Source organism: Coregonus lavaretus (genome assembly GCF_964263955.1).
Source record: "Coregonus lavaretus genome assembly, chromosome: 27".
Lineage (NCBI taxonomy): Eukaryota > Metazoa > Chordata > Actinopteri > Salmoniformes > Salmonidae > Coregonus > Coregonus lavaretus.
This window is the reverse complement of record NC_140014.1, coordinates 22,039,199-22,055,819: the sequence shown is the minus strand read 5'-3', so window position 1 is coordinate 22,055,819 and position 16,621 is coordinate 22,039,199. Positions and strand designations below refer to the sequence as shown.

Sequence of the window (16,621 nt, the reverse complement as noted above, 5' to 3'; positions counted from 1 at the left end):
TGTAGCGTCATACCCAAGAAGACTCGAGGCTGTAATCGCTGCCAAAGGTGCTTCAACAAAGTAAAGGGTCTGAATACTTATGTAAATGTTATATTTAAGTTTTTTATTTTTAATACATTTGCAAACATTTCTACAAATGTGTTTTTGCTTTGTCATTATGGGGTAATGTGTGTAGATTGATGAGGGGGGAAAACTATTTAATCCATTTTAGAATAAGGCTGTAACATAACAAAATGTGGAAAAAGTCAAGGGGTCTGAATATGTTCCGAATGCACTGTATACAAGGCGGAGCCGAGAGTGCAGGCAGGTCTTGGCGGGGGAGCTGTGCTTTGATGAACATTGGGCTTGTAGCAGTGGAGGCCCTTCAGAGGAGGAAGGGGAGGACCATTCTCCTCAGTGAATTTCATACAAATAGAAATTGTGAAACATAAAAAAAGTTATCCTTTTTAGAATAAACTATACTAAATATATTCACAACAAATCAGATGTCTGTGACCAGGCGAAAAAACCTTTCCAAGCCAAACCTTCATATCAAAACCGCTAACCACTACAGACAGTCTACATCAGGGTTCTTCAATTCCGGTCCTGGAGGGCCGAAACACCTCTGTTTTTCATCCTCTCCTTCTAATCAGGGGCTAATTCAGACCTGGGACACCAGGTGAGTGCAATTAACTACCAGGTAGAAATAAAAAACAGAAGTGTTTCGGCCCTCCAGGACCGGAATAGAAGAACCCTGGTCTACATCGTTGTCACCATATTAGCTAACGCCAGTCAACATAGCTACTAGAACTAACACATTAGTAAACCCGCTACAATCATGCAGTACAGTCAGCAAGTAGTTTAGCAGTTACACCGGCGAGCCCCGGTGATAATAAATTAATAAAACCAAAAGCTTACCTTGACTTGGAAGAGTTCCAGTGTTGGATAGACATAGCCAGCTAGCTAACATAGCATCTCTCTCTGTTTGAGTAGGCTAAACTAGCTAGTGAAAGTGAAAACAAATACTATGAAATATAGCTAGCTCTCTCTCTCTCTCCTAGTTCTCCTTCATTTTTAAAGAAATTAATTTGTTCAAAACTGTTACACTTTTGACATTCTCTGTCTTTGAGTCAACTACTCACCACATTTTATGCACTACAGTGCTAGCTAGCTGTAGCTTATGCTTTCAGTACTAGATTAATTATCTGATCCTTTGATTGGGTGGACAACATGTCAGTCCATGCTGCAAGAGCTCTGATAGGTTGGAGGATGTCCTCCGGAAGTTGTAATAATTACTGTGTAAGTGTATGGAAGGGAGTGAGAACCATGAGCATCCTAGGTTTTGATTTGAAGTCAATACAGTGGAGGATGGAAACTTTTTTATGTTTCACAATTTTTATATTTATGAAATTCACTGAGGAGAATGGTCCTCCCCTTTCTCCTCTGAGGAGCCTCCACTGGTTCCAACTGTGTGTCAACTGTTCCAATATTTATGCACAGGTGTTTCTAGGATATCAAGACATTTGGGGCCTAGCCCAAAGCCAGTAGCGGGGTTCAGGGGCATTCTCCCCCTGCAAAGAAACAAAATGAATTTCAACAGCTAAATGCATGAATTTGGTGCACTTTGAGATGAACATTGAGAGATAGGAAACATTGAGAGATTAGATATTTTTCAGGTAACTCCTACCTGCCACAGCAGACACTGCCAGTACTCAATAACAGTTGCTACTGTTGGTCTCTCTACTCTGGAATACATACACTACATGATCAGAAGTATGTGGACACTTGTTCATTGAACAGCTCATTCCAAAATCATGGGCATTAATATAGAGTTGGTACCCCCTTTGCTGCTATAACAGCCTCTGCTCTTTTGGGAAGGCTTTACACTAGATGTTGGAACATTGCTGCGGGGACTTCCATTCAGCCACAAGAGCATTAGTGATTTTGGGCACTGATGTTGGGCGATTAGGCCTGGCTCGCAGTTGGCGTTCCAATTCATCCCAAAGGTGTTTGATGGGGTTGAGTTCAGGGCTCTGTGCAGGCCAGTCAAGCTCTTCCACACCGATCTCGACAAACCCTTTCTGTATGGACCTCACTTTGTGCACGGGTGCATTGCCATGCTGAAACAGGAAAGGGCCATCCCCAAACTGTTGCCACAAAGTTGGAAGCACAGAATCGTCTAAAATGTAATTGTATGCTGTAGCGTTAAGATTTCCCTTCAATGGAACTAAGGGGCTTTGCCCGAACCATGAAAAACAGCCCCAGACCATTATTCCTCCTCCACCAAACTTTACAGTTGGCACTATGCAATGGGGCAGGTAGCGTTCTCCTGGCATCCACCAAACCCAGATTTGTCAGTCGGAATGCCAAGTGAAGCGTGATTAATCACTCCAGAGAACGTGTTTCCACTGCTCCAGAGTCCAATGGCGGCGAGCTTTAGAGCACTCCAGCCGATGCTTGGCATTGCGCATGGTGATCTTAGGCTTGTGTGCGGCTGCTCGGCCATGGAAACCCATTTCATGAAGCTCCCGACTAACAGTTATTGTGCTGACTTTGCTTCCAGAGGCTGTTTGGAACTCGGTAGTGAGTGTTGCAACCGAGGACAGACGATTTATACGCGCTACGCGTTTCAGCACTCTGCGGTCCCGTTCTGTGAGCTTGTGTGGCCTACCACTTCACGGCTGAGCCGTTGTTACTCCTAGACGTTTCCACTTCACAATAGCAGCACTTACAGTTGACCGGGGCAGCTTCAGCAGGGCAGAAATTTGACGGTGCCTTGTTGAAAGTCACTGAGCAGTAAGGCCATTTTACTGCCAATGTTTGTCTATGGAGATTGCATGGCTGTGTGCTCGATTTTATACACCTGTCAGTAACAGGTGTGGCTGAATTAGCCGAATCCACTAATTTGAAGGGGTGTCCACATACTTTTGTATATATAGTGTACATCTACAGTCGTGGTCAAAAGTTTTGAGAATGGCACAAATATTAATTTTCACAAAGTCTGCTGCCTCAGTTTTTATGATGGCAATTTGCATATACTCCAGAATGTTATGAAGAGTGATCAGATGAATTGCAATTAATTGCAAAGTCCCTCTTTGCCATGAAAATCAACTTAATCCCCAAAAACATTTCCACTGCATTTCAGCCCTGCCACAAAAGGACCAGCTGACATCATGTCAGTGATTCTCTCGTTAACACAGGTGAGAGTGTTGACGAGGACAAGGCTGGAGATCACTCTGTCATGCTGATTTAGTTAGAATAACAGACTGGAAGCTTTAAAAGGAGGGTGGTTCTTGAAATCATTGTTCTTCCTCTGTTAACCATGGTTAACTGCAAGGAAACACATGCCGTCATCATTGCTTTGCACAAAAAGGGCTTCACAGGCAAGGATATTGCTGCTAGTAAGATTGCACCTAAATCAACCATTTATCGGATCATCAAGAACTTCAAGGAAAGAGGTTCAATTGTTGTGAAGATGCTTCAGGGCACCCAAGAAAGTCCAGCAAGCGTCAGGACCATCTCCTAAAGTTGATTCAGCTGCGGGATCGGGGCACCACCAGTGCAGAGCTTGCTCAGGAATGGCAGCAGGCAGGTGTGAGTGCATCTGCACGCACAGTGAGGCGAAGACTTTTGGAGGATGGCCTGGTGTCAAGAAGGGCAGCGAGGAAGCCACTTCTCTCCAGGAAAAACATCAGGGACAGACTGATATTCAGCAAAAGGTACAGGGATTGGACTGCTGAGGACTGGGGTAAAGTCATTTTCTCTGATGAATCGCCTTTCCGATTGTTTGGGGCATCCGGAAAAAAGCTTGTCCGGAGAAGACAAGGTGAGCACTACCATCAGTCCTGTGTCATGCCAACAGTAAAGCATCCTGAGACCATTCATGTGTGGGGTTGCTTTTCAGCCAAGGGAGTGGGCTCACTCACAATTTTGCCTAAGAACACAGCCATGAATAAAGAATGGTACCAACACATCCTCCAAGAGCAACTTCTCCCAACCATCCAAGAACAGTTTGGTGACGAACAATGCCTTTTCTAGCATTATGGAGAACCTTGCCATTAGGCAAAAGTGATAACTAAGTGGCTCGGGGAACAAATCATTGACATTTTGGGTCCATGGCCATTAAACTCCCCAGACCTTAATCCCATTGAGGACTTGTGGTCGATCCTCAAGAGGCGGGTGGACAAACAAAAACCCACAAATTCTGACAAACTCCAAGCATTGATTATGCAAGAATGGGCTGCCATCAGTCAGGATGTGGCCCAGAAGTTAATTGACAGCATGCCAGGGCGGATTGCAGAGGTCTTGAAAAAGAAGGGTCAACACTGCAAATATTGACTCTTTGCATAAACTTAATGTAATTGTCAATAAAAGCCTTTGACACTAATGGAATGCTTGTAATTATACTTCAGTATACCATAGTAACATCTGAGAAAAATATCTAACAGACTCTGACCTGTTCAATGAGCCAAACTGATAAAAGAATCCCACAGAACCTCAGAGAGTTACCGCAAGTCACAAAGAAAACAGGAGCTACCTCCAATATTCCAGCACTATTTCAACTTCAACATTTCAACATCATCTAATCACCTATGCTTAGTATAATACAGTGACAACTAAAAGATACCAAAAACAATTTAGTCCAATCAACGTAAGCTATATATGATGTGGCTGTCCATGGTACTGATTTCTTTGTGTGTTGTGTGTGTGCGTGCGTGTGTGCAAGTAGAAAAAAAATGTTGATGCAAATGCCATCCTCCTCTTTCATGTTGCCTAAACGGTCTTTGTCATACAGTGCAAGTTTTTTGCTTTTGTTGTCCTAGGCTACCTGGCTAAAATGCTTGCTCGCTAGCCTAAATTCCATGGGCAATGATGCGCCAGGCCAGCTAGTTAAAATTAGCATACTACATCTAGCTACATGTTGAACTTCCATCCTCTCAGACCAGGGGCATAATGTATGAATTTATGGTTGGATCAGAATTGCCGTTATAATCATTGGCCAGTACGGGGAATTACGGAAAACCACAAGTCCAAATCCCTATATCCATCCATTGCTAATTTAGGAAAGGGATGATTTTAGCTAGCTAGCTAGCCACCGGAGGACAATGACACAACAAGATGTAACAATTCAAGTTATTTTTCTCTCAATGACGTTTGGCTTCTGATATGATGTGATTGGTCTGAAGCCAAATCCAAACTGGCTTCCCTTGACACTTTTGTTTGGTGCGCCAGGACCATTCACAGCTGAGCTTACTCAGTTTAGCTCAACTTTGATTGTTTATTGTTTTATTAATTTTTTTTATCAAGGGAGGCCAAATGCTAGCTGGCTTCCCTTGCATTCAATGCTACGGGCGCCAACAATGTCATACTCTTTTTGATCAGACAGCATCAGATAGATACGCTACACATACTGAGACAGAGGGGCGCTGTTTCGCTCGCTCAGATACTTTCTCCAGTGAGATACATTCAAGCAAATTGAAGGAAAAGTATGAATCACAAAGAGACGAAAGATACAATTATACACGCCACTGCACACGGGAAACTGTTGAGCGTGAAAAACCCAGCAGCATTGCAGTTCTTGACATAAACAAACCGGTGCGCTTGGCACCTACAACCATACCCCGTGAGTACCCCAAAGTAATTTAAATGTTTGGTCTTGCCATCTGAATGGTGCACACACATACAATCCATGTCTCAATTGTCTCAAGGCTTAAAAATCCTTCTTTAACCTGTCTCTTCCCCTTCATCTACACTGATTGAAGTGGATTTAACAAGTGACATCAATAAGGGATCATAGCTTCAAAACTTCTGTCCTCGGCTGCCACATTCACTACCGAGTTCCAAACTGCCTCTGGAAGCAATGTCAGCATAAGAACTGTTCGTTGGGAGCTTCATGAAATGGGTTTCCATGGCTGAGCAGCCGCACACAAGCCTAAGATCACCTTGCACAATGCAAAGCGTCGGCTGGAGTGGTGTAAAGCTCGCAGCCATTGGACTCTGGAGCAGTGGAAACGCCATCAGGCAGTCCGACGGACGAATCTGGGTTTGGCGGATGCAAGGAGAACGCTACCTGCCCCAATACATAGTGCCAACTGTAACGTTTGGAGGAGGAGGAATATTGGTCTGGGGCTCTTTTTCATGGTTCGGGCCATCCCCCTTAGTTCAAGTAAAGGAAAATCTTAATGCTACAGCATACAATGACATTCTAGGCAATTCTGTGCTTCCAACTTTGTCGGAACAGTTTGGGGAAGGCCCTTTACTGTTTCAGCATGACAATGCCCCGTGCAAAAAGCGAGGTCCATACAGAAATGGTTTGTCGAGATTGGTGTGGAAGAGCTTGACTGGTCTGCACAGAGCCCTGACCTCAACCCCATCGAACACCTTTGCGAGGAATTAGAACGCTGACCGCGAACCAGGCCTAATCGCCCAACATCAGTGGCTGACCTCACTAATGCTCTTGTGGCTGAATAGAAGCAAGTCCCCGCAGCAATGTTCCAACATCTAGTGGAAAGCATTCCCAGAAGAGTGGAGACTGTTATAGCAGCAAAGGGGGGACCAACTCCATATGAATGCCCATGATTTTGGAATGAGATGTTCGAAGAGCAGGTGTCCACCTACTTTTGGTAATGTAGTGTGTATATATATATACTACTGGTCAAAAGTTTTAGAACACCTATTCATTTTTTTTAGAAGTTTTAGAACACCTACCAACCTAATACTTTATTTTTACTCTTTTCTACATTGTAGAATAATACAATCTGGATAAGAGCGTCTGCTAAATGACGTAAATGTAAATGTAAAACTATGAAATAACACATGGAATCATGTAATAACCAACAAAGTGTTAAACAAACTATTTGAAATTCTTCAAATAGCCACCCTTTGCTTTGATGACAGCTTTGCACACTCTTGGCCATCTCTCAACCAGCTTCATGAGGTAGTCACCTGGAATGCATTTAAATTAACAGGTGTGCCTTCTTAAAAGTGAATTTGTGGAATTTCTTTCCTTCTTAATGCGTTTGAGCCAATCAGTTGTGTTGTGACAAGGTAGGGGGGTATACAGAAGATAGCCCTATTTGGTAAAAGACAAGTCCATATTATGGCAAGAACAGTTCAAATAAGCAAAGAGAAAAGACAGTCATTTATGAAATGAAGGTCAGTCAATACGGAACATTTCAAGAAGTTTCTTTAACAGCAGTCGCAAAAACCATCAAGCGCTATGATGAAATTGGCTCTCATGAGGACCACCACAGGAATTGAAGACCCAGAGTTACCTCTGCTGCAGACGATAAGTTCATTAGAGTTACCAGCCTCAGAAATTGCAGCCCAAATAAATACTTCACAGAGTTCAAGTAACAGACACATCTCAACATCAACTGTTAAGAGGAGACTGTGTGAATCAGGCCTTCATGGTCGAATTTCTGCAAAGAAACCACTACTAAAGGACACCAATAAGAAGAAACCTGCTTGGGCCAAGAAACACGAGAAATTTACATTAGACCGGTGGAAATGTGTCCTTTGGTCTGGAGTCCAAATTGGAGATTATTGGTTCCAACCGCCGTGTCTTTGTGAGACGCGGTGTGGGTGAATGGATTATCTCTCCATGTATATTTTCATGGAGGAGGAGGTGTTATGGTGTGGGGGTGCTTTGCTGGTGACACTGTCTGTGATTTATTTAGAATTCAAGGCACACTTAACCAGCATGGCTACCACAGCATTCTGCAGCGATACGCCATCCCATCTGGTTTGGGCTTAGTGGGACTATCATTTGTTTTTCAACAGGACAATGACCCAACACACCTCCAGGCTGTGTAAGGGCTATTTTACCAAGAAGGAGAGTGATGGAGTGCTGCATCAGATGACCTGGCCTCCACAATCCCCCGACCTCAACCAAAATTTGATGGTTTGGGATGAGTCAGACCGCAGAGTGAAGGAAAAGCAGTCAACAAGTGCTCAGCATATGTGGGAACTCCTTCAAGACTGTTGGAAAAGCATTCCAGGTGAAGCTGGTTGAGAGAATGCCATGAGTGTGCAAAGCTGTCATCAATGCAAATGGTGGCTACTTTGAAGAATCTCAAATATAAAATATATTTTCATTTGTTTAACACTTTTTTGGTTACTACATTATTCCATGTGTTATTTCATAGTTTTGATGTCTTCACTATTATTCTACAATGTAGAACATTTTACAAATAAAGAAAAACCCTGGAATGAGTAGGTGTGTCCAAACTTTTGACTGGTGCTGTATATACAGTGCATTCGGAAAGTATTCAGACCCCTTGACTTTTTTCACATTTTGTTACGTTACAGCCTTATTCTAAAATTGATTAAATATTATTTTTTTGTGCAGAAATTTCAAAAAAAATGTTTTTGCTTTGTCATTATGGGGTACTGTGTGTAGATTGATGAAGGAGAAGTACAAAACCGCAAGAATAGGCCAGTTCTATGGCTCACTGAATGAAACAAAGTTTCCAAACATATTTGAGTCCACATATGTGTGTGAACAAACGTTCTCAGTCATGATTTACAACAAATCCCATCACAGGTCAAATGTAACAAATTACCACTTGTCAGCTGTTCTGAAAATCTCTACATCAAAGATGATACCAGACTTTGATGCCCTTGCCAAGAGAGGTGACCAGACCCATTGTTCACATTAAGACTCGAATAACCTTGACTGGGTTAGGCAAGGATTATGCTTTTTCATGGTGATGGTTATGCGGTGAGAATTATCCAGCAATGTACTTGGATACAGATTTGGGCTGAGGTGATTGGATAACTGTAAATATGGCTCACAATGGAGATAAGAATTGTTCCTTAATATGCTTTCAAAATAAGACCACTCAAAATGAAATGGATGCCCTTACCATATGTTTTTTTTACACATCTGCTGTTACATTTTGCATGTCTCCAGTCATATAATATATCTATTTTTAAGTTTGCATATTGTGACTGTAAGTTTGATTGTACTTTACAAGGGTAGAGATGCAGTATCTGTGTGTGTGTTTGACTGTGTCTGTGATGTTATAAATTATATCAATTTTGTGAACATTTTGTTAATAGAAAACAAGGGTAGAGATGGTACAAGGGTAGAATTGTTCTGCAGGCATATGTACACCTACAGTACACTAGTAGTTGCGTGTCAATGTGAAAATGAATAAAGGCTTCACATGTTTTGTCACGCATATAGTATGTGGCCCTTCACTTGGTTTCAAAAACTCAATGTGGCCCATGAGCCAAAAGGTGTGCCCACCCTTGCTGTAATGTAACAAAATGTGGAAAAGGGAAGTGGTCTGAATACTTTCTGAATGCACTGTATATGGAGTACACAGTGCAATTAAATGCTTAATTGACAATGCAACAACAATAGAAAAAGTAAGTAGCTAAGTGAATAAAAAGAGTAATACAAATAAAAGCTCAATGAAATAATTTCACCAATTGAATAATGGGCAGTGGTTTACAAGTAGTTACATAGCCTGTATGGAAATAACAGACACGAGTTAAGCATGTTTACCTGCAGAATGGAATAGGTTATAAGACCTCTATGATTCATTTCATTTAGTCAGTTCTACCTCAACATTGCTAATTTTAAACAGGGTTAAATATAATGTTGTAGTAAAGTTCAGCTTCAGTCAGAAGATATGCGCTTCAGTCAGAAAAACATTATCTCATCTCTTCAGTCTTAGCTAGCTAGCCAGGCAGTAGTTACCGATGTGGATAGCCAGCCAAGCTAGCTACAGAAACGAAACCCATCAAATACACTCGCTGGAATGAAACCCTTTTCCTAATATCATGACTTATATCAACATCCTTAGCTTGCCCATTCACTAAATATACTGTTCAATAACTCTGTCTGACAGCAAACAGCTTAAGGGTGCTGAGTACTAACGCTACCTTATTATCATTAGCCAACCCTTATGCTGAGGGAGACTAGCTAGTTAGCTACCACTAACCCTGCACAAACCTGTGGCTAACTCTGCTGCCGCTGCTGCACTTTGACTTTCTGGCTGTTCTGCCCTCTCTACCTCATTCACTGCTGCCTCAACCTGCTCGTCTTTTTGCCACTCTTTCGGAAGAAGTTCAGAATATCCATGTGCTATGCTGCAGACTGACTGAGTGACAGGCATTTTGCTGATTGATGACAATGACATCTAACCGGTGCTGTAGGGCTGGGGGAGGGGTCAAGGGGCCTGAGAGGTCCACTGTGTAAAATTGGTCAGTAAAACGTTGTATTTTATACTGGATAGGACAAGTGATGTGTGTGTGTGTTGTTGTTGTTTTTTTACCACCAAAATGTTCGGGGCTTGATCAAAAACATCCGGGGCTGAAGCCCCAGAAGCCCGGGCCTAATGATGCCACTGTAATTATGCACAATGTTTGTTTATTAATTCATTGTCACATTTAGCAAGAAACATGTTTCTAAGAAGACATATGTGCCATTAATATAGTACCCTAAATGCTAATTATCGTTTGTTCTGTCAGTCACGTTGCGTGCGGAAGTTTTCTTTATCATTGGTTCAACTTCCATCAGGGTGGAGTTAGAGTTTGGACATCACGTGGTGTTATAATAAGCCGATTGGAATTTCTTTCAAGAGCAAAAGCGCTATTACGGACCTATTCGGGACATTCTTATATTAACTTAAGAGGAACATAGGTTGTATGTATGGTTTCCCATTTCAAGTTTTGTAAATTTATATAATTATGGAATAATTATAGCAATATAACAAGAGATTATATTTAACATTAGCCTATATCATATCCCGGTTTTCTATTTTGCTTGCAGTTTTCTGCTTTTTAATAGCTAGTTAGAACATATTGCTCACCGAGCATTTTGACGTTAGTTGCGCATTTTAAAAGTTTAGAGGTGTTGCGTGTTAGCCTTCACTGCATGCTCATTTTTAATAATACATAGGCTTATGTGTTTAAGTTGCAGTTTCTGTAGACTAAACTAACAGTGCGCGCAGGTACCCAAGAGTACCCAAAAACTGTGTAATTATGGGCGACAACCCTGACTTTGATGACAAAGAAATTAAAGAAGAGAAAAATTGTCTGGATCTGGGGAAAACGAACCCTTCCAAATCCGTGGACTTGGAGGAACAAATTGAATGTACGAGCATCTCGAATGAGGACCAGGACAATAGGCCTACAACTACCACGCGTTTATACAAAAGGAGATGGGTGATGGTGTGCCTTTTCAGCTGTTACTCCCTGTGCAACGCATTTCAATGGATCCAATACGGAATAATCAACAATATTTTTATGAAATTCTACAATGTGGACTCTTTTACCATTGACTGGATGTCAATGGTCTATATGTTGACCTATATTCCCTTTATATGGCCTGTCTCCTGGCTTTTGGACAAAAAGGGACTGCGGCTCATAGCACTGATGGCCACCGCCATTAATTGCCTTGGGACATGGATCAAGGTGGCCAGCGTCAGGCCAAACCTATTTTGGGTGACGATGCTCGGACAGTTTGCAGGCTCCCTATCCCAGGTCTTCATCCTTGGGATGCCCTCCCGCCTTGCATCGGTTTGGTTTGGCTCCGAAGAGGTGTCCACCGCCTGTTCCATCGGCGTTTTTGGGAATCAGGTGAGTTTATTCAAATCAATTTATTGGGGGATTATGAAAGAATGTTGATAATACCTTTTGAGCTGGTGCATGGGGTTGAGCAATCAAGAAACAAACCAGGACCTGTGTCTGAGTGATTGCCCTCCATTAATCATCCCATGGATGCACTATTTGTCTCCACACCACTGAGATAGCTCAAGGAGAATATATTCAGAGATCCTATTTAGTGCAACTTGATAAGAGTGATTATACTTAGATGCGCTGCATATTATTCTCCTTTAGAGGTTGATATTGCTGGTCCTGTAGACTCACTAATCCAGGCGTATAGTGATTTACATGCATAGTGACAAGCATGTCCTAAAAACTGATCTGAGATGATTTTCATAGGCAGTTTCACAGTCACTGCTCCAACAAAGTAGCTTTCCAACCAACCGCAGGCATTTTGTTCTTAGTGAGCTTCTTTGCTGGATTACCTCTTTTCAGAGCTCACTTTTGTATGGACTTTTTTAAAATTCTGACTAAAGTAGCCCTTTGTGATTAAGTGTTTGAGTTGATGACAATGAAATACTAAACATGCTGTTTGAGAATATTTAATCATATTAAATATTTATTTTTTTATGTGCGTGTAATGCGCTGAGTAGGGTGAGGAGTTTTTTCTCTACATAGTTCAACTCTACATATCTCCAACCCCCTCCCTTCCAACCTATCCAATCAGTCTCCTGTAAGGATGATCTCTTTGAATATGTATACTTTATTAAAACAATTCGGCTCTCAGGTTTCAAATGTATTCAGACAGACACTGACTTTACAGGTTATACCCTAATGCTAACCTGAAAATCGCAACATTCAAATCTTGAAACTCACACCACAGGAACATCCATGAGAAGACATCATGTCAGACCATTTCAATTTTTTTCTGTGTAACTTTTTCTCAAATTGCAGCACGTTTCAATATGTCATCACAACATTGAGCATCTCTATAGCTGAATGATGTGCAATAATTTTAAGAAGTATTTCTATTATGTTTTCTAATACAACTCAATGGATCTTGATGTTTCTTGAGAATTCTGTCACTAAGGCAATTTATGGAAATGAAAGAAAAACTCAGAATAAAAGGAAAATATGAAGGCAAGTAAGGGGAAATGACATGGTCCAATTCCGCCATCTTCTGCCAGTACAGTGTATGCAAGGCTACACTTAATCACATACTTAATGCATTAATGCAGCTACTTTTCTACAGGTACAGTGAGGGAAAAAAGTATTTGATCCCCTGCTGATTTTGTACGTTTGCCCACTGTGTCACGATCGTCTAATGAGGACCAAGGCGCAGCGTTGCGGGTGAACATATTTATATTTATTTACTAGATCACACGATCAAAACAAAGAACGAAACGTGAAGTCCTTCGATAAACAAACCAAAAGGAACATGGAACAAAAACCCACAAACCAAGGAGAAACCACACAGTTTAAATATGGCTCCCAATCAGAGATAACGAGCCGACAGCTGACACTCGTTACCTCCGATTGGGAGTCATATGACTAATCAAGAACAATACCCAAACATAGAAATGAACAACTAGAATACCCAACATAGAAATACACCCAAACAATGAAAATGAACAACCCTGGCTCAAATAATCAAAGTCCATGGAGCCAGAGTATCACAGTACCCCCCCCTAAAGGTGCGCACTCCGGGCGCACCAGCATACAGTCTAGGGGAGGGTCTGGGTGGGTGTCTGTCCATGGTGGCGGCTCTGGCCCAGGTCGTGGTCCCCACCCCACCTTAGTCACTATCCGCTTCCGTAGCCCCCTCCACCTGACCACCCCCCAATTAAACCCCACTGGATTAAGGGGCGGCACCGGACTAAGGGGCAGCACCGGGCTAAGGGGCAGCACCGGACTAAGGGACAGTACCTGACTAAGGGGCAGCACCGGACTGAATGGCGGATCCTGGCTGGCTGGCTCTGGCGGATCCTGGCTGGCTGGCTCTGGCGGATCCTGGCTGGACGGCTCTGGCGGATCCTGGCTGGCGGAAGGCTCTGGCTGATCCTGTCTGGCGGAAGGCTCTGGCTGATCCAGTCTGGCGGAAGGCTCTGGCTGATCCTGTCTGGCGGAAGGCTCTGGCTGATCCTGTCTGGCGGAAGGCTCTGGCTGATCCTGTCTGGCGGAAGGCTCTGGCTGATCCTGTCTGGCGGAAGGCTCTGGCTGATCCTGTCTGGCGGAAGGCTCTGGCTGATCCTGTCTGGCGGAAGGCTCTGGCTGCTCCAGTCTGGCGGAAGGCTCCGGCTGCTCCTGTCTGGCGGAGAGCTCTAGCGGCTCCGGTCTGGCGGACGGCTCTGAAGGCTCATGGCAGACGGGCGGCTTTGCAGGCTCCGTACAGACGGGCAGTTCCTGCGGCGCTTGGCAGACGGACAGTTCAGACGGCGTTGGGCAGACGGGCAGTTCAGACGGCGTTGGGCAGACGGACAGTTCAGGCCCCGTTGGGCAGACGGCAGACTCTGGCCGTCTGAGGCGCATCGTAGGCCTGGTGCGTGGTGCCGGAACAGGAGGTACCGGGCTGAGGACACGCATCTCAGGGCTAGTGCGGGGAGAAGCAACAGGGCATGCTGGACCCTGGGGACGCACCGTAGGCCTGATGCGTGGTGCCGGAACTGGAGGTACCGGGCTGAGGACACGCATCTCAGGGCTAGTGCGGGAAGCAGCAACAGGGCATGCTTGGCCCTGGGAACGCACATAAGGGCTAGTGCGGAGAGCCGGAACAGGGCATGCTGGACCCTGGGGACTCACATTAAGCCTAGTGCGGAGAGCAGCAACAGGACGCACAGGACTCGGGAGACACACCGGAGGCTTGGGGCGTGGTGTAGGCACTGGTGGGAAAGGGCTGGCGACGCGCACCGTATCCCTGGTGCGAGTGGCCGGAACAGGCCGGGCCGGGCTGGCGAAGCGCACCGTATCCCTGGTGCGAGTGGCCGGAACAGGCCGGGCTGGGCTGGCGAAGCGCACCCTATCCCTGGTGCGAGTGGCCGGAACAGGCCGGGCTGGGCTGGCGAAGCGCACCGTATCCCTGGTGCGAGTGGCCGGAACAGGCCGGGCCGGGCTGGCGAAGCGCACCGTATCCTTGGTGCGAGGGGTCGTAACAGGCCGGACCGTACTGGAGGCACACACCACTGGCTCTACCCCGGGAACTGGAACGGGCCGGACCGGACTGGATACACACCTCAGTCTCTCACTCCGTGCCTCTACATCTCCTTTCCCTACTTTGGCCAGTGACCCCCGTAACCTGGTTGCCTCTTGAATTCGCCCCTTCTCTGCCTCCGTTAGCCCCGTCGTCCAAGCCATGTGCCCCCCCCAAAAAACTTTTTGGGGTTGCCTCTCGTCCTTCCAACGATGATGGCCCTGCTGACGCCGTTGCTCCTCTCGCCGTCGCCTCTCCACCGTTTCGCTCCATGGACGGCGATCCATCCCATCCAGGATCTCCTCCCAAGTCCAGGACCCCTTTCCGTCCAAAATCTCCTCCCATGTCCAGGAAGCCTTTGGAGCTGGGTCCTGTTGCCGCTTCACACGCTGCTTGGTCCTTTGATGGTGGGTTTTTCTGTCAGTGTTACAGAGGACTTCACTATCGTCATTTGTTGTTTTTCGTGGTTGCTTTATTAAATAAAAGTCATCATGTTCACTCCACGCGCTGCGTATTGGTCCGCTTCTTCAGACGATCGTGACACACTGACAAAGACATGATCAGTCTATAGTTTTAATGGTAGGTTTGTTTGAACAGTGAGAGACAGAATAACAACCAAAAAATCCAGAAAAACGCATGTCAAAAATTTTATAAATTGATTTGCATTTTAATGAGGGAAAATAAGTATTTGACCCCTCTGCAAAACATGACTTAGTACTTGGTGGAAAAACCCTTGTTGGCAATCACAGAGGTCAGACGTTTCTTGTAGTTGGCCACCAGGTTTGCACACATCTCAGGAGGGATTTTGTCCCACTCCTCTTTGCAGATCTTCTCCAAGTCATTAAGGTTTCGAGGCTGACGTTTGGCAACTCGAACCTTCAGCTCCCTCCACAGATTTTCTATGGGATTAAGGTCTGGAGACTGGCTAGGCCACTCCAGGACCTTAATGTGCTTCTTCTTGAGTCACTCCTTTGTTGCCTTGGCCGTGTGTTTTGGGTCATTGTCATGCTGGAATAACAATCCACGACCCATTTTCAATGCCCTGGCTGAGGGAAGGAGGTTCTCACCCAAGATTTGACGGTACATGGCCCAGTCCATCATCCCTTTGATGCGGTGAAGTTGTCCTGTCCCCTTAGCAGAAAAACACCCCAAAGCATAATGTTTCCACCTCCATGTTTGACGGTGGGGATGGTGTTCTTGGGGTCATAGGCAGCATTCCTCCTCCTCCAAACACGGCGAGTTGAGTTGATGCCAAAGAGCTCCATTTTGGTCTCATCTGACCACAACACTTTCACCCAGTTCTCCTCTGAATGATTCAGTTGTACATAGGCAAACTTCAGACGGCCCTGCGGGCGCTGCAGGATTTCAGTCCTTCACGGCGTAGTGTGTTACCAATTGTTTTATTGGTGACTATGGTCCCATCTGCCTTGAGATCATTGACCAGATCCTCCCGTGTAGTTCTGGGCTGATTCCTCACCGTTCTCATGATCATTGCAACTCCACGAGGTGAGATCTTGCATGAAGCCCCAGGCCGAGGGAGATTGACAGTTATTTTGTGTTTCTTTCATTTGCGAATAATCGCACCAACTGTTGTCACCTTCTCACCAAGCTGCTTGGCGATGGTCTTGTAGCCCATTCCAGCCTTGTGTAGGTCTACAATCTTGTCCCTGACATCCTTGGAAGAACTCTTTGGTCTTGGCCATGGTGGAGAGTTTGAAATCTGATTGATTGATTGCTTCTGTGGACAGGTGTCTTTTATACAGGTAACAAGCTGAGATTAGGAGCACTCCCTTTAAGAGTGTGCTCCTAATCTCAGCTCGTTACCTGTATAAAAGACACCTGGGAGCCAGAAATCTTTCTGATTGAGAGGGGGTCAAATACTTATTTCCCTCATTA

The 16,621-nt window shown here is 44.7% G+C and overlaps 1 protein-coding gene across 1 annotated transcript in view; it reads left to right on the top strand.

The window, feature by feature from the left end:
• Positions 1-10,974: 10,974 nt before the first annotated feature.
• Positions 10,975-16,621, top strand: part of LOC311102663 (choline/ethanolamine transporter flvcr2a-like) — a gene marked incomplete at both ends in the record, with an annotated part of 28,616 nt that continues 22,969 nt past the window's right edge. Inside the window, one exon of the mRNA XM_084144027.1 lies at positions 10,975-11,571. Coding sequence (XP_084000153.1) covers positions 10,975-11,571 — 597 coding nt within the window. The remainder of the gene's footprint in view (positions 11,572-16,621) is intronic.